The 20,614-nt window shown below is 44.0% G+C and overlaps 1 protein-coding gene across 5 annotated transcripts in view; it reads right to left on the bottom strand.

The window, feature by feature from the left end:
* Window positions 1-5,552: 5,552 nt before the first annotated feature.
* UBE2V1 (ubiquitin conjugating enzyme E2 V1) overlaps window positions 5,553-20,614 on the bottom strand; it is a 32,915-nt gene continuing 17,853 nt past the window's right edge. For 3 of the 5 annotated variants that reach the window (XM_036244476.1, XM_036244479.1, XM_036244480.1), the window contains exons 2-4: window positions 19,567-19,715; window positions 7,084-7,209; window positions 5,553-5,902 (exon numbers count right to left, since the gene is read on the bottom strand). In XM_036244476.1, the coding sequence (XP_036100369.1) occupies window positions 5,756-5,902; window positions 7,084-7,209; window positions 19,567-19,715 (422 nt within the window). In that variant the 3' untranslated portion in view covers window positions 5,553-5,755. Of the gene's footprint in view, window positions 5,903-7,083; window positions 7,210-19,566; window positions 19,716-19,798; window positions 19,961-20,133; window positions 20,225-20,614 lie in introns of those variants that run through there. The other 2 variants (XM_036244475.1, XM_036244478.1) reach the window with 2 other exon arrangements.

Genomic DNA, 20,614 nt, shown 5'->3' with positions numbered 1-20,614 from the left:
CCAGCTGAGGGGAAAGAACCCAGACCCACACATAAGAAATGTGTATGAAAACTGGGAAATAGCACGTTCCGCTCCAAGAGGGGTAGGCACAGAAGTCTGATCAGAGAGCGGGCGGGAAGCAACCTGTCCTACCGTGTTGGTGGGAGGGGAAGCTGAAACTTCTTTGTAGGCAACTTGAAAATGACAAAATTAAGAATGCCCCGTCCCTCGACAGAGAAGTCCATTTCTAGCACTTTATTCCATGGAGACACACCCCCACCCTGAGGCTGGTGAGCAAAACTACTGTGTCCCGGAGACAGGGCTGGTCACCTGGGTGATGGCACTCCCAGTTACTGGGTGCTCTGCAGGGACTCCGAGAGGTCCCGAGGGAGAAAAGCACCCAGGGAAGAGCAAAGTGGAGGCCACATTCTCAACTGTTAAAAAAAAAAAAAGTGGGTGGGAAGAAAGGAGAGTCAGGGGGATCCCCCGCCCACAGGTACCTGGAGAGCATGGTGTCAGAGGCAGGGGGACTTCTATTCCATTTCTCCTGTTTGCAGTACCTTCTAGGCTCGTGTATTCTCTGTCTAGTAAACATGAAAATGGGCTCTGCAGCTCAGATTTGCTATCGAAGTGTAAGGGGCAGACTCATCTGATGTGGTCTGTCCTTCACCACGGGTGGCCTCCACCTCTGTCCTGATCACCACCGACAAATACACCTGCGTCCCACCAACTCTCAAGGGGACACACATCTTAACCCGGAATTGGAAGTCCTTATATTCACGTGTCTTACACTTGTAACTGGCTGCATTTTTTCTTGGTGGTACATACAGGGGCATCTATCTCACAGTGGACAGCACTGCAGACTCCCTGAAATGCGGGTCTGTTTCCCGTGGCACCTCCCACCACGCTCCAGGGACCCCAGCATGTCCCTATGCAGAGCTCCCAGGACCACAGACGTCCCAGAGGTTCAAGTCCACCATGATGGTCTCAACAGTGGCCTCCAAGCTGTGATAGTACTTTGCTCTACAGAGGGAATGAAGTTTGTGTCCCACAGTTGTGTGACTTGCTCTTTATTATTGACACAAACACTGGGGAATTTCACATAAAAATCTACATTCATGGCTTCTCTTGGAAAGATCGGTCCTTGGTTGAACCCATGTTCCTGGCACTGAGTAGCACCTTCACCTCACCTGCCATCAGTTAGACCCGTGCAGAACCCTGACGATGTGGCCGTGCCGTCTCGTTCCAGGTGACAGGACCAGCGGCATCGGTGAGGCTGCCCCGAGCACTGACGTCTTCCTTCTTCCAGGGTCACCGCAGCCAATGCACAGCAGCTGACTAAACAGGTGGCCACGCGTAATGCTCACGAAGCCTTTGAGGTGGCCCGTGGCCTCTCTGAGCTCAGAACTGCGCAAGCTGCCCTCCTCGGAACCTCCTCTGCCGAGGACGAGAAAACCCCTAATGCCACGCCCCGAGTCCTTCCACGGGGTTCTGCGACGGGGGGATAGCAGGGAACAGGCACACAGAGAAAGGGAACATGACCGAGTGTCCACTCATTCCCAGGCGTGGAGGGCAAAAGGGCGAGGGGCCAGAGACCCGCCGGCCGCCGGAGGACCTGACACGAGGCTGGGTCCACACCGTTCACATCGCTACGTCACAACTAGGGCAGCGGTGTGGCAGTGGCCCTACCCACAGGGCCCAGCAGCTTTTTCTCCTAATCCTCACCCGAGGACATTTTTCCATTTATCTTCAGATAGAGTGGGAGGGAGGGAGCAGAGAAAGGGAGAGAAACATTAACATGAGAGGGACACATCGACTGGTTGCGTCCCGCACGACTCCGACCAGGGCCGGGGACAAACCACAACCGAGGTACGTGTCCTTGGCCGGAACTGAACCTGCGACTCAATGGTCAGCGGGCCAACGCTCTATCCCGAGCCAAACCGGCCAGGGCAGGCCCAGGCGCCTTTTCTGCAGACACCACAGCTCAAGGGATCTGCCCTCACCCCAAGATTCGGGTCAGAGGTCACGAGTCAAGGGGGACCCATCGCTGGTTTGCTGTTGGCCAGTCAGAGGGGGAGCTTTACCGCCAACTTCATCAGGTCACTATGGAGACCTCCCTGCATCCTCGAAGTTCTACATAACCTGGAAGTATCTTCTCTCAGAAGCAGAGGACCTGGCAGGAGCTGGGAACTGGAGTATGACCCAGGGAGGCCAGCTGCCGCTTCTTGGCCCTAAGTTTAGGCCTAAACTCCAGCCATAACCTTCACCACCTGTGAACCCACCAGCAACAGTAAAGAGCAAGTGACACAGCTGTGGGACACAATAACCACAGCTCGCAGACGCCAGCAGTGTTTCAAGGAAGTTCTAGTTGTTTCTGAAGCGCCCAGCCCAGTTCCCCGAGACCCACTTAGGTAGAGGGGCACGCTAGGGTTTCGGACAGGACTGTCTCCTCCGGAGGTCACTCAGCACAGAAGAGCTGCCATCCTTAGGTTTTGCTTTGAGGTTTTCCAGTAACATTTTGAAATAATTTTAGAACCTCTCTGTCCTTTCTCCCTTTGGAGTTGACTGAGGGTAAAGAACCCACAAATGTCCCTGGCCCAGAGCTGAAAGGCAGCAATTCACTCCAGAGCTCAGAGGGCCGATGGCAGAAATTTGGGCAGTGCTTTCTGGAGGGTGGCCTGTGAGGAACAAGCTGGCTCTTCCCAGACAGCCAGGTTCTGACATCCGAGCTGGCCCCAACAGCCACAAGGGAATGGCCTGGCTCCTGCCACAGGACACCAAGGGCGTGCCTGTTGGCGGTTGGGACCACAGCAGGAAGTTCAAATGCTGGGTAAAAGCAGCCACAGATGTTTCCACCCCTCACAAGTGAATGGTGGACAAATTGTCAATCATCAGATCAAGTCTCTTTTCATAGACCAGAAATACGTGTGAAAAATCCTCCCCATCCTTCCAGTATACTAAATCTAGCCAATAAATAGCTTCTAGTGGAGATTTAATAGTCCAACAAAGCTACTTAAATCAAAGGATGTCATCCCTTTTGTTTACTACAATCTTTTAGGTCAGGGGCTGGCAAACTGTGGTCTACAGGACAAACCTGTGCCTGTTTCAGTATGACCCCTTAAATAAAGAATGCATTTTTTTCTTCTTTGATTCTAGAGAGAGGGAGAGGAAGAAACATCAATGAGAACATCAACTGGCCACCTCCTGCATGCCCCCCCCCCCCCCCATTGTGGATTTGGCCCACAACTTGGGCATATGCCCTGACCGGGAATCAAACTGGCCACCTCTTGATGCATGCGTCATTGCTCAACCACTGAGCCACACCAGCCTGGCTGAATTGTTTTTTCCCTCACCCAAGGATATTTTTCCATTTACTTCAGACAGAGTGGGAAGGAGAGAGAGAGAAACACTGATGTGAGAGAGACACATTTATCGGTTGCCTCCCACATGAACCTGTTTGGGGACCAAACTGCAGGCAAGGTATGTGCCCTTGACCGAAATGGAACCTGCAACCTTAGTCTGCAGGCCGACACTCTAACTGCTGAGCTGAAGAATGAGTTTTACAGATGAACATTTGCAATTGATTTGATAATAGGGAATACTAACTTCGTATTCCAACTAAGCAAAATGTTCTCCCCTAAAATAAGAATTCCCATTTTCTCACTAGTAGGCCTGTAACATTACAAAAAATTTGTACTCAATTATTTTACTTTGAATTTCATCAATAAAAAAATATGTGGGGCCCTGGCCAGTTTGACTCAGCAGTTGGAGCATTGGCCCTCAGACCCAAGGGTCTTGGGTTCAATTTCTGGTCAAGGACACTTACCTGGGTTGCAGGTTCGATCCCCAGCCACAGTTGGGGTCATGTGGGAGGCAACCAATAGATGTCTCTCATATCAATGTTTCTCTCTCCCTGCCTCCTTCCACTGTCTAAAAAATCAATGGAAAAATATCCTCAGGTGAGGATTAACAACAAAAAATGTGGGAATTCGTTTTCTCTCATTATATAAATACTTATATATCATCTTCAATTTTGCCTCTTGGCCCACAAAACCTATTTACTAACTAAGGCCCTTTGCAAAAAGCTGGCCAACCCCAGCATAGGACGTCAAATGGAAGCCCAAAGCATCTACAACGTTGAGTGCTGTTGCTAAGTTATCTGCCAAGAGCAAGAAGAGCAGAGCTTCTTAAATATTAATGCACACTTTTTTTTATTATATTAAAATCAGGCAATGGTCTGACAATAAAAAGGCTGCTTATGGAGGAATACTGTTATGTTAAACTTTACTTACAGGATGTTAAATCCTTACAACTAAGGTTTTCCCCAGAAAAAGATTAATGGAAACATCAATTGCTTTTCAGACTTGATAGTTGCTGCTTCAAAAGGTGGTTTTACACAAACACTAAATTACAAAAAAAAAAAAATCCTTTAGAACACAATGAATCGCTTTTATTTCAGTATGCATCCACATCTCAGCAATTAGTGGTCCTGAACAGAAAAGTGGAAAAACGCAGCAATTTGCCAGGAAGTCAAGCCCGCCAATTTCGGGGTTCTGCCGTGCACACCGAGTTCTTTCTTAATCCCTGCTGAGGACCGTGAGAAGCTGCAGCACCAAAACCAAAGTACGCACCGAATTCAAGGTTCTTTTTGTTCCAGTTGTCAGATTCCAAACTAGACCCAAATGGATTGCAAAGATGACCAAATAAGAGCCCTGTTTAAAACCTGGGCCCTGTTCAATTTGTAAAAGCAAAAGCAATGATGGGAATAGAAAAAAAATTCATTCAAAGGGATCATGTGTGCTTACAAGTGTCTTCTGTGGCCTTCCTGAGCTAAAAAAAAACAAAACAAAACAAAACACGCATCAGCTGATGATGACAGCAGAGGGTGGCAGGGCTGAGGACCCAATATTCATTTCCTAGGCTGGTGGATACTAAATGAATGTGGTTCCAAAACTAAATGAGGGAGGTCAGAGATTCTTTCTAACCTTACCTGATGGCTTCTGGCCAAAGCAAGGGAGTGTCATGGAAAGTATTGGGTGGTGATGGTGCAAGAAAGGACTTGAGGAGGAGGAAGGAAAAGCAGCACCCCTCGATATAAAGGTGGGGGGAGAAGATATGGGGAAAGCCCTGAATTCCTCACCAAAGGCCAATTTCGGAGGGGAGCAGAGGGGGTTACAATCTATGCTTCGGCCAAGGGTGGTAATAGAGAGTGGGGAAAGGATGATGGCTTGGAAGGGGGGGCATCATTTAAGACTTAAAAAAAGAAATCGGGTGCAAACGAAGCACCCCCACACACCCAGCAGTAGTCCCACAGGCTGTGACCTGAAACCTTCACATCTACTCTAACAAGCCACCCCAAACTGGAGGGCTGTTGCAAGGAGGTGGGGGTGGGTGGGGAGGGAGGGAGAAGGCAGAGCCCCCAGGCCATGTAATCAGCAGCAAGGTGATTGTGTGATGTCTTTTCACAGTTGAGTTAGATGTGACCCACCAGTTATGATGGGAATCAATTTAAATATACTTTCTTGATCCCAGAAGTTCAACTATGTGGACAGTGGTTACACTCGACAGGATGATTTGTTATAGCACAACTTATATATTTCAAATGGACAAAAAATTAGTATCATTTACAGTATCTTAAGATAAATTGCCTTTGAATGGGAGCTTCCTTTCCAGTACTTTGAGGTCTACAAGACGTATCTAGAAAATTTACTACTGTGGAAAATGAAGACTGCTTAAATCGAATGGGGGAGGGGTGGGCCTGTGGTTTTCTTTTTGATTAATTGCTGTAACACTGTCCTTCAGGTGGCTGAGGGAGTTTCATATTTTCTTTAGACATCATTAGGCGCCGAAGCTCCTGCAGGACAACTTTGATACTATATGAATTCTGCCATTTTGCTAGCACTGATATGGCTCTTGGGTCCACCTATAAAAAGGCAAACAAAAACAAATTACTGTCTGGCTCTCAAACAAAATAACCGTACAATGGAGTTACGCTCCAGTACAAACTTGACGCACTTTTCAAGTTGAACATGCTGATCACACAGTACTGGACATGCAGAATACCTGCAAGATCCCTCCCGCCAGTCTGTTTCCCCTTTTTATGTCCTAAACTCTCACTGTCTGGGAGAAGAAAATTATGGCTAAGTAAAGCCACCTTCAGAGAAATGGCCAAACACTCGATGCTCTGTAAGAGTTAACCTAATCAGCGCTAAAACAATGACTTGTTTCTGGGTGGGCTGCTGCTCTGGCTTGATCCTTGCTTGACTCTCCACCCAGGTGTCGGATGATAAAGATGAGCAGGGCAGTTGGAAGAGCAAAGGCAATGGGTGGCCTGGACCCAAACTCCAGTGACAAGGGCCCGCCTCAGAGTCATACTCTGTCAAGTTAACACGGCATTCCATGAAAGAAATGTCCCAAAGTGTGGGTCAAGTTCTGGATTCTGGACTTTAGGTGGAACTTGGATATAACATTTAACACTGAACACAGTAACAAAGCTTATCTCTTTTCAATATTTTCCCCAAATCTTCGGAATACCTCAAAATACAGGCTTAGCAAACATGTGCAACACCCTCGGACACCTGCTGATCTCCCCTCTGAACAAGAGAGCAGGCCTCAAAGGCTCGGAGGCCTTGGCAAGCAACACGAGGAGGAAGAATTTATTAGCTTTGCTTTGTTTTTGTAGTAATTCTTGTTGTCATTATTGCCTTATGACAAGTAAGACTGGTTTCCATTTATGGTAATAAAAATAAGTTTAAAAAAGCAAGCCCATTAAATAAATTTTAAAAATTATATACCAGTGGTCCCCAAATCAGGCCCACAAGGTAAAAATGAGACCCTGGACAAGCTCTTTCACCTCTGTGCCTCCGTGTCCTCATTTCTACCTCATACAGGTATATCATAAAGACTGAGTGAGCGCATATTTCAGAAGCTGCTGTGAGTAATGGTCAAATACAATTGGGAAACAGGCCCCCACACCAAATCTGCATGTTTTTATTGCCATATATTTTATCATCAAATAACCAAGGACCACGTGGGATCAGGCCCAAAAGTACAAAGTGTTTCTCTAGCTCGAGGAACAAGTAGGGGAAGAAAAAAACAACTTACCACTCCATTAGAACTATTAACTCCATTCATATTAATTTTTGTTACAAATCTTACAAAGGGGGGTGCTTCTGGGTATTTAGGTCCACATTCTATTTTAAGGCTGTATATTCGGTTTTCATAAATTGTCTGGAAAAGAAGGGTACAGAGATGTTAGGCAATTACAGAGAGTTCAAAAAGGCAGACCTCTGAAAGCCCCTGACTGTAGAACGGGTGTGTCTGCTTCCGTTACAAAGAGCCTACCTGCTGTTTGATAAGTCAGCGGTGACTAGTCCCTACACTAGTGTCTGTGAATTCTGGCCTTGGGGGAATAAAAATGAAGACAGAAAAGTTAGCATCACTAAAGTTTATTTTTTATTTTTTTATCCTCACCCGAGAACATTTTTCCATTTTTTTTGTTCAGATAGAGTGGGAAGGAGAGAGAGGGAGAGAGAGAGAGAAACATCAACGTGAAAGGGACACATCGAGTGGCTGCCACCCACACGACCAACCAGGGTCGGGGACAAACTGCAACCAAGGTACGCACCCTTAGTGGGAACCGAACTCGGGTCTCTCTGGACCGCAGGCTGTTGCTCTAATTGCTGAGCCAAACTGGCCAGGGTACTAAAGTTGTTTTTTTTTAATTCCCACCCGAGGACATGCTGAGAGAAGGGGGGTGAGGAAGAAAGAGAGAGAGAGAAACATTGATTGGTTGTCTTCAGTACATGCCCTGACTGGGGATTGAACCCAAAACCTAAGTATGTGCCCTGACTGAGAATAAAACTGGCAACCAGTACAGAGGACGATGCTCAACAAACTGAGCCATGCTCTGGCCAGGCACTAAAGTTTTAAGTTAATTTCTCTACCTTGCAGAGCTGCCCAATGCTCTGGGGATGGTGTGTAAGAGGCATTCTATATTCTGGGAAGTCACACTAAATGTCTATCCATGCCAGGATCATAGCCAGTGCATTAAATGTCATGATGTCCAAAGCACAGAACAGGCATCTCTCTCTCTTTTTTTTATCCTCACCCGAGGACATTTTTCCATTTTTTGTTCAGACAGAGTGGGAGGGACAGAGAGGAAGAGAGAGAGAGAGAAACATTGACGTGAAAGGGACACAGAGTGGCTGCCACCCGCACGACCCAACCAGGGCCGGGGACAAACTGCAACCGTGATTCGTGCCCTTAGTGGGAACCAAACCTGGGTCTCTCTGGACCACAGGCCGACACTCTAACTGCTGAGCCAAACAGGCATCTCTTTACAGAACTTCAAAATTACGCAGAAGGTAGGAGTGGGGGTACAGATGGGTACAGATATGAGAGTAGCTTTCCCACTTCATCACCACTCTGGGCCTGTGCACTGTGCAAGAGATCTCAACCACTAGGTACCAACTCTCCCTTGCTGCCTTTATAATAACCCAAGAGATTACTAGCAGTTAGTGTGTGAGGTGGGGGATGGGAACCCAGGACAACAGGACTGCATAAAAAAATATTCCTTCTTCAAACACCAGCCATGCCTTTGTTAAGAAACACTGGAAAAGTCTAAACCCCCACGTCAATGAACTTTTCACTGAAATGTCTACCAATGTGCTGCCATTTCCAGGCTGTTCCTTCTGCCTACCGTACCATGTTTCCACCTGAACTACCACACAGCCCTTTTTAATACCCTGTTCAAACATCACCTAATCAAACACTTCCCAGTTCAAATAGCATACAGGACAGAAGGCGAATCCACAGCTTTCTGTCCTACATGAAATCGCATTGCTGTCACTTGTGTCTGAAGACCACACTGTGGTGACGTCTCCCCATCAGACAGCACCCTTGAAGGCAGGGGCCATCCTCCTATGGTTCTTCTCTTAGGCACATAACCTTGCCCCTTCTTCAGTGCCGGCTGTAAAAACAACAGCTTCCGTGTAAACAGCGACATCTAGTGTCCTTGGGGAAATAAATTACAAAGGATGTGACTTAAACCCCTGAAAATAGTGTCTAAACAGTGGCTTGTCTCTAACTAAAAAAACTGGAACATATTTTAAGATTCTGAAGGCATTCATAATATATCCACAGAAAGTTTACATCCATTTAACAGAGACCCTCAACTATAACAAAACCAAAACTCAAATCTGGATGTTCACCCACCCTCAACCCTGCTCCACCATCTGGCAGTTAGTGAAGACAAAACCCTAGCAGCCAGCCACAAGTCCCTTTTCCCATAACCCCTACCTTCCAATCATCAAAAAGTCTCACACCCATCCACTTTCCTCCACCACTGTACTTCACCTGACTCTCCAAAGTGTTTTCTCTCTAACTCCCTACAATCTGTTCTCCACACAGCAGCCTGATTAACCTTTTTTTTCCATCCCTACCTGAGGACATTTTTGCATTTATCTTCAGACAGAGAGGGAGGGAGGGAGGGAGGGAGGGGGAGAGAGAGAAAGAGAGAGAGAAACATTGATGTGAGAGAGACACACTGAGTGGTTGTCACCCACACAACCCCAACCAGGGCTGGGGACAAAGGCAACCAAGGTACACGCCCTTAGCGGGAACTGAACCTGGACTCTCGGTCCACAGGCCGACACTCCAACCGCTGAGCCAAACTGGCCAGTGCTGATTAACCTTTTAAATCCAGAAACAGTTCCTGTAGGCTTAACCCTTCCAATGTCTTCCTAGTGACCTGAGAAAGAAGCCCAAGTTCCCAGACTGGCCCTGTGCACCTCTGCCTTCCTCTCCTTTTATTCTTCTGCCTCCCCATCCAGGCCCTCTGGCCTCCATACTCGTCAAACACGCCAAGTTCTATCTTGGGGCCCCTACACCAGTCATTCTTCTACATCCTGCACCTCTCCGGCTCAAGTGAACTTTCCTCTTACAAGTCCCCCTGATCTCCCACCTGAAGATCTCCCACCCAGTCTGGTGTCAGACCTCCCTCACCAAACACAGAACAGGGAGGGCAGGGGATTCAACAGAATTGGTGCTCAAATGTTTGTTGAATGAATGGATACTGCCCTCATGTTAATATAAAATGAACAGCTTGTTGTCATTAAGGCGTTTCCTCAGAGAAAAAAAAAATCACCCAGTAAACATAACAAGTAAAAAGCAAACAGAAACAGGATTTCCATATAGAATTATAAAAGGTCTATCTTCAGAACCTAGCACAGTCTCCCATCAGCAGCTACACACTAAATATCTGTTGACTGCACGGATCCCAAATTCATCTGCGTGTCCTGCATTCATGCTCAATGGTTTATCTGTCACACAATTCAAAGACAGAATTTCTTACATACAAAAGTCCTTGGGGATATGGGCACACAGCATTGCCAAAATCACTAAATCTTTAAAAATATTTGATATCACACTTTGGAGGTTCTGATACAGCAATATATTCATCTGCTGGGATGTTTTGTGGCTTATCAGTATTGATAAAATTCCTCTGATACCTATTAATAACAACATATAAATGGTTAAGAAGGTGGGCAGCTTATTAATAGGATTCTGATTATTATATAGATTAAATCTTTTTATTTTATTTTTCTTTATTTATTTTAGAGAGAAAGGAAAGGAGAGGGAGAGAGAGAGAAACATTGATAAGAGAGAACATGAACTGGCCGCCTCCTACATGCCCCACACTGGGGATTTGGTCTACAACCTGGGCATGTGCCCTGACAGGGAATCGAACTGGTAACCTCTTGATGCATGGGTCAATGCTCAACCACTGAGCCAACCAGCTGGGCCATAGATTAAATCTTAACATTACTCTTGACACTATGAAGTCTAATTTAAAAACATGCATTCTATGACTAACTGCTTAGAAAGAAAAAAGACACTGAATTCTGACTACTGATGTTCAACTGGAAATTTCACTGGAACGCAGTAAAAAAAAGTCTCAATCCAGTGAACATAGAGACCCCTGAAGGGTCATTAAATTTTTTTTTTCTTTATTGATTTTTAGACAGAGAGGAAGGGAAGAGGGTGAGAGAGATAGAAACATCAGCGAGAGAGAACATCGACTGGCCACCTCCTGCATGCCCCGCACTGGGGATCGGGGCCCACAACCTGGGCATGTGCCCTGACTGGGAATCAAACCAATGACCTCTTGGTGCATGGGTTGATGCTCAACCACTGAGCCACACCAGCTGGGCAGGACCCTATTTTTTATAAAAAATCTTCCTTTGGGCTTTTTAATTACCCTTCAGGGCCTGGCTGGTGTGGCTCAGTGGTTGAGCGTCGACCCATGCACCAAGAGGTCATTGGTTTGATTCCCAGTCAGGGCACATGCCCAGGTTGTGGGCCCCAATCCCCAGTGCGGGGCATGCAGGAGGTGGCCAGTCGATATTCTCTCTCATCGATGTTTCTATCTCTCTAAAATCAATGAAGAAAAAAAGACAGGGTCCTGCCCAGTTGGTGTGGCTCAGTGGTTGAGCATCGACTCGCACCAAGAGGTCGCTAGTTCGATTCCTGGTCAGGGCACATGCCCAAGTTGTGGGCCAAATTCCCAGTGGCCAATTGATGTTCTCACTCATCTATGATTCTCTCTCTCTCCCCCTCCCTTCCTCTCTTAAAAAAAAAAAGGGGGTCCTGGTTTTCTTCTTTTGTTTGTGAGTGCTCCAGGGGACCTGCTAAAAAGGTTTCATGAAAGAAAGGAAATGCACTCGATGGAAAATTGCTAGAATATTCTACCTCTGTAAGGAACACAGTTCTCAAGATTCATTATTTGATCATGGAACAAAAACTTTCTACATTGTTGATGTGGCTTGAGCTTCATGGGACAATTTGGCAGTGCCCATCATAATGTGAAATAGGCATGCTCAGACAAGCAAGACCTTTTCTAGGAATTTCCTACAGGCAGACTCATACTTGTGCACAAAAATGTGAAGCACTGTCTGCAACAGCAAAAATAACTGTAAACAATCTAAATGTCTACCTGCAAGGGACTAACTAAATACAGTATATTCATTTAATCAGATACTTTGTAGCCTCTTCAAAGGTTGAGGCAGGCATACACGCATAGCACACGCGTACACACTGCTAAGACAGAGCTGGTGGGATAGCCAGCAAGCTGAAGATAGGTACCATCTATAAAAACAAATGCCTCCCTCCAACTCTGGGTATATTTATGTGCACACAGGATATTTCTCCGTTAGGCACAAGTCCAGAGCCTAAAGATTACAAAGCTTTTTCTGGACCTGGTTGGGGTGGGGTGGGGTGGGGTGTGTGTGTGTGTGTGTGTGTGTGTGTGTGTGTGAGAGAGAGAGAGAGAGAGAGAGAGAATCCCAGCCTAATCATGAGGAAAAACATCAGGCAAATTCCAATATAGAGACATTCTACAAAATACCTCACCAGTACTCTTTAAAACTGACAAGGGCAACAAAACAAGAAAAACCTGAAATTGTCACAGCCACAAGGAGCCAATGATAAGACGACAAACTATAATGAAGTATCTTGGGTAGAATTCTGGAATGGAAAATAGACATAAGGTAAAACTAAGAATACCTGAGTACATTATGGACTTTAGTTAACGTGTCGATATTTGTTCACTGGTTTTTACAAATGTACTACACTGCCAGGCTGGTGTGGCTCAGTGGACTGAGTGTCATCCCATGGACTGGGAAGGTCCCAGTTCGATTCCCGGTCAGGGCACATGCCCAGATTGTGGGCTCAATCCCCAGGAGGAGGATGCATGAGGCAGCCAATGGATGTATCTCTCACATATCGATGTTTCTCTCTCTCTTCCCCTTCCTCTCTCTCTAAAAACATCAATTAAAAATTTATCTATTAAAAAAACACACAAATGTACTATACTAAGATATTAACAATAAGAGAAATGGGTGAGGGAACTTTCTATACTACCTTTGCAACTTTTCTGTAAAACTATTATAAATTAAAATGTATCTGAAAAACATAAGAATAGGAAAAAGGTACTGACTTAAATATGCAAATCAAATGACAAAATCTAAATTAATATATAAGATAGTGTTACTGGGTCAATTAAACATCAACTGCTACTCAATTCACATCTTATGTAGTTATATAAAAATTATGTTTAATGTGGGCACATGCCATGTAGAATAAAGCACAGGCCCTATAAAATGTGAAACTGCAGAGCTTGAGAAGGTCTTAATGACTCAGGATATAGACAGGTAGGTAAATGCAGAGAAAGGTGTGAAAGAAGATGCACCAAACTGCTGCTCATAGTGAATCTGGGGAGGAAAGTGGGATGTAGCAGTGAGGGATAAACCAGGAAAAGATACCATATTAGGTATTTTAACAGAGAATTTAATATAGAAATTGGGTTACATCAGTGTCACTGGACTTAAAAACGATTTAAAAAGGGAACCTGAGCTAACACAGGGGTAATAGCTACAGGGAACAGGTGGTAACCCTTAAGGTTGGGGGGACAAAGGGAACAGGCTCCAGTTGATCAGACCTCGATGCTCAGAAGACAGGTCTCTGGGACTGAACAAAGACCCCTGAGGAGAGGCTGTGGTGTTGGGAGTGTCCCCAAACGCTGGAGGCTGGAATCATAGGTGATGTCAGAACGCAAAGCTGCTACCAAAGTGACATGGACAGAACAGTCCCTCACCCTGCCTTTCAGTCCCTCTCCTGTGTCCTAAACAGAGAAACCTAACAGGAAGCCAGCTGATAAAGGAAAAACATAGTTTGCAGTATCCAAAGCTGAGCAGAGAAAGGTGTACTTGGGAGTTTACTAACCAGCACCTGTACACGCCCTCTAGACAGTGACAAGATACCCTCTTCCTTTGTACAAAAACTCTCCCTCTCTCTACCAGTCAGAGTATCCTTTCGAGTGAGCCACAGGATCCATCTAGAGGCCACAGTAATTATTCATTTCTCTAATTCAATCTTAGTGCCACAGGAATGTTCTACAACCTAAAGACTGAACTGTGAAGTTAACTACACAATACTAAAATACAAAGGCACCTGCTCATTTCCATTTGCTTTCCGTTTCTGTCAGTGTCACCTGGCATGAGCCCCTCATCTTGGCAGCAAGAGCTGCTTCTGGTCTTGAGCATTCCCCTAACCAGTCCCTCTGGCCTCCGTAGGCACCAGCAGCAGAGGGTACCTCTCCTCTAGGGCTAGGTTCTGATAGCCCTAGCCTCCTCTAGTGCCCTCCCAGCCCCAGGGAGTGGCTACTATTTCCTGTAGTGTTATCTTTGTGTTCCCACAGTGTACCTTTTTTGCTTTTTTTCAGTCCAACACCTATTTGGTCAACTTCCTATATTAAATTATCTTTGTTGGAATATCCAGTATAGTTTCTCTTTTCCTGATTGATGCAAAGAGTTAAAGGAAACAAAATGCACTTCTCATTCCACATACTCTGTATATTGTTTAAAATTTTTTTTTTTAGTTAGGAAAAGTTGAGGATTGAGGTGTCAGGCAGTAATATTGTTTTTTGTTTTTTTTTTTTTGCATTTATCTTCAGATAGAGCGGGAGGGAGAGAGGGAGGAAGAGAGAGAGAAACATTGATGTGAGAGAAACACATCGAGTGGCTGCCACCCACATGACCCCAACCTGGGGCCGGGGACAAATTGCAACCGAGGTACGTGCCCTTAGCAGAAACCGAACCCGGGACTCTCTGGTCCGCAGGCCAACGCTCTAACCGCTGAGCCAAACCAGCCAGGGCAGTAATAATCTTTTTGTTTTATACATGTACACACCTAGGAGCTTGGTAACAAATCATCTAAAATAATAATGAAGTTTTTTCATTTGAAATATTTTAAACTAAAAAAAAATTTTTTTTGAGAATATATTTATACATGTAACTTAAAGCTTTTAAAAAAGAGAGGTCAATATGCACTGATGTTGAAAGATGTCCATCATCTGTTAAGTGAAAAAAAAAGTTGCAAAACGTTATGCATAGCCAGGTCTCACTTGTATTTAAAAGGATATGTATTTGTTTGTGTACCTACAGCAACAGCCAGAAGAAACACACCACACAACTGACTAGTTTTTATTCTGTGGGAAATATTCTGAAATGGGGGAAGATCATTTTCCTTTTACTTCATATACTCCTGTAATTATCACGTTCTTAAGCACACACACAGTACTTTTAGATAAGTGTGTGTATAAACACATGCCCAGGCTCTATTGCACACATAAAACACTATCTGCAGAACCCCAGAGCCATAATAGCGCTTCTCAACCAAGACAATTTCTGCCCCCACTGCCCCATAGTGAGGGGAATTAGACAACATCTGGAGACATTTATTGTTGTCACAACAGAGTATGTCACAACTGGCATATATTGAGTAGAGACCAGGGATACTGCTAAACATCCCACAATGTACAAGACAGCTCCACAACAAAGGATGACCCAGTCCAGTATGTCACTGCTGAGGCTGAGAAACCCTGCTCTTTAACCTGGCTACTGTTAGCACCTCTGTGGCCAGAATAGAAATACTCCACACATCTAATGCTGTAACAGTTGGACATTTTCCTGAATTTTACAAAGGGCACTTGGATGGGTTTAGGTTCGGAGAACTTGCTTTCCTTACCACCCCCCCCCCCCAAAAAAAAGCACTCAAACAGCTAACACACACATATAATTAAAGCATACTCAAAGAGTACAAAAAGATATATGGTAAGTCTCTTTTACACCCTGGGTCCAGCCAGCCAGATCCCTTCTGAAGAAGGCAACCATTGTTACCAATTTCTTTTATGTTCTTCCAAAAGTATTCTAAGTACACAAGAGCACAAGTATTACGTATGACCTTTTCTTCTCCCACCGTGGCCCTCCATCCCACATGGCAGCTTATTCTGTATACTGCTTTGCATCTCACTTTTTTTCATTTAAACATCACAGAGATCATCCCATTTGCAGCACACACAAACTTGTTTCATTCATTTGAAGAGCTAAACAGTAAGTAATATGGTCAATTGAAAGACCCCGAGGCAGTTTCCAATATTTTGCCACTATTGAAAACACTGCATGAAATTATTTTGTGGACAATATATTCAAGAAGAGCTGAGTAAATTTTTAGCAGAATTGCTGGATCATGTGGGTATATATCTTTTTTTATTTTTCTATTTTTATTTATCCTCACCCGAGGGCATTTTTGTATTTATCTTCAGAAAGAGTGGGAGGCCGAGAGGGAGGGAGAGAGAGAAAAACATTGATGTGAGAGAGACACATGGAATGGTTGCCACCCACATGACCCCAACCAGGACCGGGGACAAATTGCAACCAAGGTACATGCTCTTAGCAGGAACTAAACCCGGGACTGTCTGGTCTGCAGGCTGATGCTCTAACCACTGAGCCAAATCGGCCAGGGCTATACATCTTTTTTTAAATAATTTTTTTTCTTTTATTTTTTTAAATCCTCACCTGAGGATATTTTTCCATTTATCTTCAGATAGAGTGGGAGGGAGGGAGGGAGAGAGAGAGAGAAACATTAATGTAAAAGAGACACATCGACTGGTTGCCTCCTGCACAACTGGACCAGGGCCAGGGACCAAACTGTAACCAAGGTACGTGCCCTTGACTGGAATCGAACCTGAGACTCTTTGGTCTGTGGGCCGATGCTTGAACTGCTGAGCCAAACCAGCCAGGACTAAACAAATATTTGTAAATTGATTTTTAAAGAGACAGAAAGCGGGGAAGGGGAGAGAGAGAAACACTGATGTGAGAGTAAAACATCGATTAGCTACCTCCTGCAGGCCACCTCATGGGGATCGAGACCACAACCCAGGCATGTGCCCTGACTGAGAATTGAACCAGGAACCTTTTGGTGCTCAGGACATTGCCCAACTAACTGAGCCACACTGGCCAGGGCTGGCTCAGTGGTTGAGTGTCGACCCATGCACCAAGAGGTCACTGGTTCGATTCCTGGTCAGGTCACACGCCCAGGTTGTGGGCTCAATCCCCAGTGTGGGGCATGCAGGAAGTGGCCAACTGATGTTCTCTCTCATCTATGTTTCTAACTCTCCCTCCCCACCCCTCTAAAAATCAATAAAGAAAAAAATACATTTAAAAATTTTTGATGGATTTTCTTTTGAATAATACAATAACAAAAATATAATAGGGAAATGAGTAACTCAAGTGCTCTATTTAGATGCTTTAATACTGGCATATAACTTGTATGCTAATCTTAAAACAGATTGGTCATAGGAGGCACCTAGAAGCAGACAGTTCCTTTTATGACTTTGCTTTTAACCTCGGGGAGCCAGGACAATCAAAACTATAGTGGTAAAAAGACAGACAATAACAAGTATTGGTGAGGATGCAGAGAAATTGAAACTCTGTTGCATTGCTGGTGGGGATATAAAATGGTGGAGCCACTTTGAAAAACAGTTTGAGCAATTCTTTAAAATGTTAAACACAGAGTTACCAACAATTCCATCCTATGTATATACACCCACGAGAATCTAAAACACCCATCCACACAAAAACCTGTACATAAATGTTTACAGCAGCTTTTTTCATAATAGGCAAAAAGTGGAAAAAATCCAAATGTACATCAACTAATTAATGGATAAACAAATATGGTATATCCATAATGGAATATTATTCAGTCATAAAAATGTAAGTGCTATTGCATGGATGAACTTTGAAAACATTATACTAAGTAAAAAAGTCACAAAAGACCACATGTTATATGGTTCCATTTATATGAAATGTGCAGAACAGGCAAATTCATAGAGATAAAAAGTAAATTAGTGAATGTAAAGGGGGGGGGTAGTATGGAAATGACTACCAAAAGGAATGGGGTTTATTTCTGGGGTAATGAAAATGTTTGGAAATTAGTGATAGTTGCACAGTTTTGAGTATAATAAAAACCACGTAAGTGTGTATTTTAAAGGTGTATTCTACGGTAAGTGAATTTTATGGTATATGAATTATATCTCAAAGCTGTTATTTATTTTTTTAAAGGATGTATGGAAAGCATTTTGCATACTTAAGTTATTTCATGAAAAGCTAGCTTCTTTTTAAAGAGATACTCTGAAACTCAAGGTGATCTGAAGTGTTTTAGGTAGAACAGAATATTTTCAACAGAACTTAGTGGTTCATTTCACTTGTTCATTTGTTTATGTGTATAATCCAGTGGTATTTAGTGTATTCAATGTTGTGCACTGGTTCATTATTAAGTTGTTAGTACCTGGAAACGGTTCTGTTGATTAATAAATCTATTGAACAACTAGCCCATTCTTAAGTTGTCACTTCCAGGTGCTCTGGATAGTAAGGAGTATGGAACAATAGTTCTCATCCTCAAGAAATCGAAACCACTCTTAGAAAGAGATGAAATGCAGTGAAGGAAACCATCACCACACAATGGACTTTCAGAGACAGCAAGAAAAATGATCTCCATGAAGAAATGAGCTTTCTAGATTAGGTTTCCCCCAGTATTCAACAGATTCCGAAAATCCTGGATTTCATAGGTTTAAAAAATGATCAAGAAATTAGTAAGAGCAGATTGAATATATTTTTTAAAAAACCCGAAACAAAACTAGTGTTACAAAAATGACTCAAGAAGTAACAGTAAAAGGCAAAGCCAGTCATTTGTCATGAGTGTTTACCACAGTCTAAGATCAACATTAGACTGTCCTAACACTTTATGAGCATAACACTTCCTGGTTTCAGTTGAGGGCATGTTCCATGTGGCTTTCTATCTCCTACAGAAGTGGTGCAGAGCCTTGCATACAGAGAAAAGAATGAAGATCATCATCCTTACGCACAAGTGGACACAGGAAAGGCCCACCTGCATTCAGGCAGAATCTCCTACTGCTTGTCTGAAAAATGTATCACATTATGGGAATCTCTCTCTTCACTCCTACATCACATTACTACTTAACACTGGAAAATTCTATAATGGGGACAGAGGAAAACAAAATATAAACAGGAGGGACACAATGTAGCATAGTGGTTAAGAGCACAGGGTCTGGAGTCAGACCTGGTTTGGGAATTATCAGCCATGTGACTTCGGGCAAGTAACTTTACTTCTCTGAGTCTGTTTCCTCATCTATAAAACAGAATGCAACTAGACAATAGTTTATAGTACCTAACAACAAGTTCTTGTGAGAATTAAATTATATTTCTGAGCGGTTTACTATGTGTTATAAAAAATGGTTAGCTGGCATTATGAAGACTGGGAACTCTCACAAATCACAAAGCTTTAAAAGAGAGGTCACTTTCCACTGTCACTGTCTTCTTTGCAAAGGTCTCTGAGCCTAACAGTGCCTGGAACAGACCAGAGCTGACCAGGGAGGCAATAACCCTTCAATGAATGGTCCCCAAAAATTAGGATATAGGTGCATATGGGAACTGGGGAACAATGAATAAAACCACACTATGAGTCTAAACAGGTTTTTGCTTACCATAGAGGGATTAAACAGCATCAGAGGTTCAAATATATAAACTGAAACTCGTCAAAAAAAGAATAGCCACATTTCAGAAAATATACCATTGGTGAGCTTTTTCTGTGATAAGGCTAATACTTTTTTTAAAAGGAGGCACAGTGAATTTAAGACATTGACATTTATAGCCGTAGCTCGACGCTTACTCTTGGAGGCCCAATTATCATCCCTGTCCATCTTGTAAGTGTCATGTCTTCGTCATCTTCTAGACCCCAGCTAACTGTGCCATCTCCTACTCCTTTCTGGCCTTCTTCGAGTTCTTCCAACAGTCGAAAATTGCGAGGGACTTTTACTCCTAAAATAAATGGAAAGAAATTCAAGATACTAGCAACTCCAGGGAAACGTGTAAGCCTAGAGTTAGTTGCTCATTATCACTACCTGGGAATGAAGATGCTGACATGCAAATGATGCTGAAAGTTGTTGTACCTCCAATTTGCTGCTTTCCAATCTATTTGTAATTAACCAGCACAACCAAAAGGAAGGGGCATATGGTTTTGTTTCAGGTGAAGTGATGACCGAATCAGGGCTAGACGCCCAAACCTAAAAAGACACCCCACCCCATCCCCATGGCTTTGGCAAACTTCATAAAGGGCTTACAAGTAGAAATGTTGATTGATTTGGGTCCATTAGTTTGAAATAAAAACCATCAACAAAGTGCTAACAAAAGTGCCTTGGAAGAAAAGAAGCAATTTCTTTTGTTTTGTTCTTATTACCAGTTTCTGAGGTGAAGAATGTGCTCATTTGCTGCAATGACTCTCAAACTACCTTGAGAGGAAGAGTTGTCCTGGCCATATCAAATTACAATAATGTCCTCTTGATCAACTAAGAGTCAACTGGAAGGCACCAAGGATAACATTTTCAATTAAATTATAGTTTCTCTGTTAAAAGACAAAGCTAAATAAAAGAGGGTAGGCAGTTCTCTGATACTTGTTTCCAAAAATCCCTGACAAGTAGCTCATGAAAGCAAGTACACAAACACACCTCACAGGTTCCAGCTACTACTCCCAAGTTCAGGCTGAAGCTTGAGTGGGTCCTGGGTGTCTTCCAGAACGAGCCTAGGCACTTGGGCTAAAGAGGGCATGAAGCGGTGGCATAGGGCATAAAGGAATTCTCCCAGGGTTGCTCTCCCGAGTCCTGCCTACCTCTCCCTCCTCCCCACCTCTTTCCCTAGCATTTGGACTATTTCCTCTGGAT

Source organism: Molossus molossus, unplaced genomic scaffold (genome assembly GCF_014108415.1).
Source record: "Molossus molossus isolate mMolMol1 unplaced genomic scaffold, mMolMol1.p scaffold_m16_p_6, whole genome shotgun sequence".
Lineage (NCBI taxonomy): Eukaryota > Metazoa > Chordata > Mammalia > Chiroptera > Molossidae > Molossus > Molossus molossus.
This window is presented reverse-complemented; position numbering and strand designations above follow the sequence as displayed.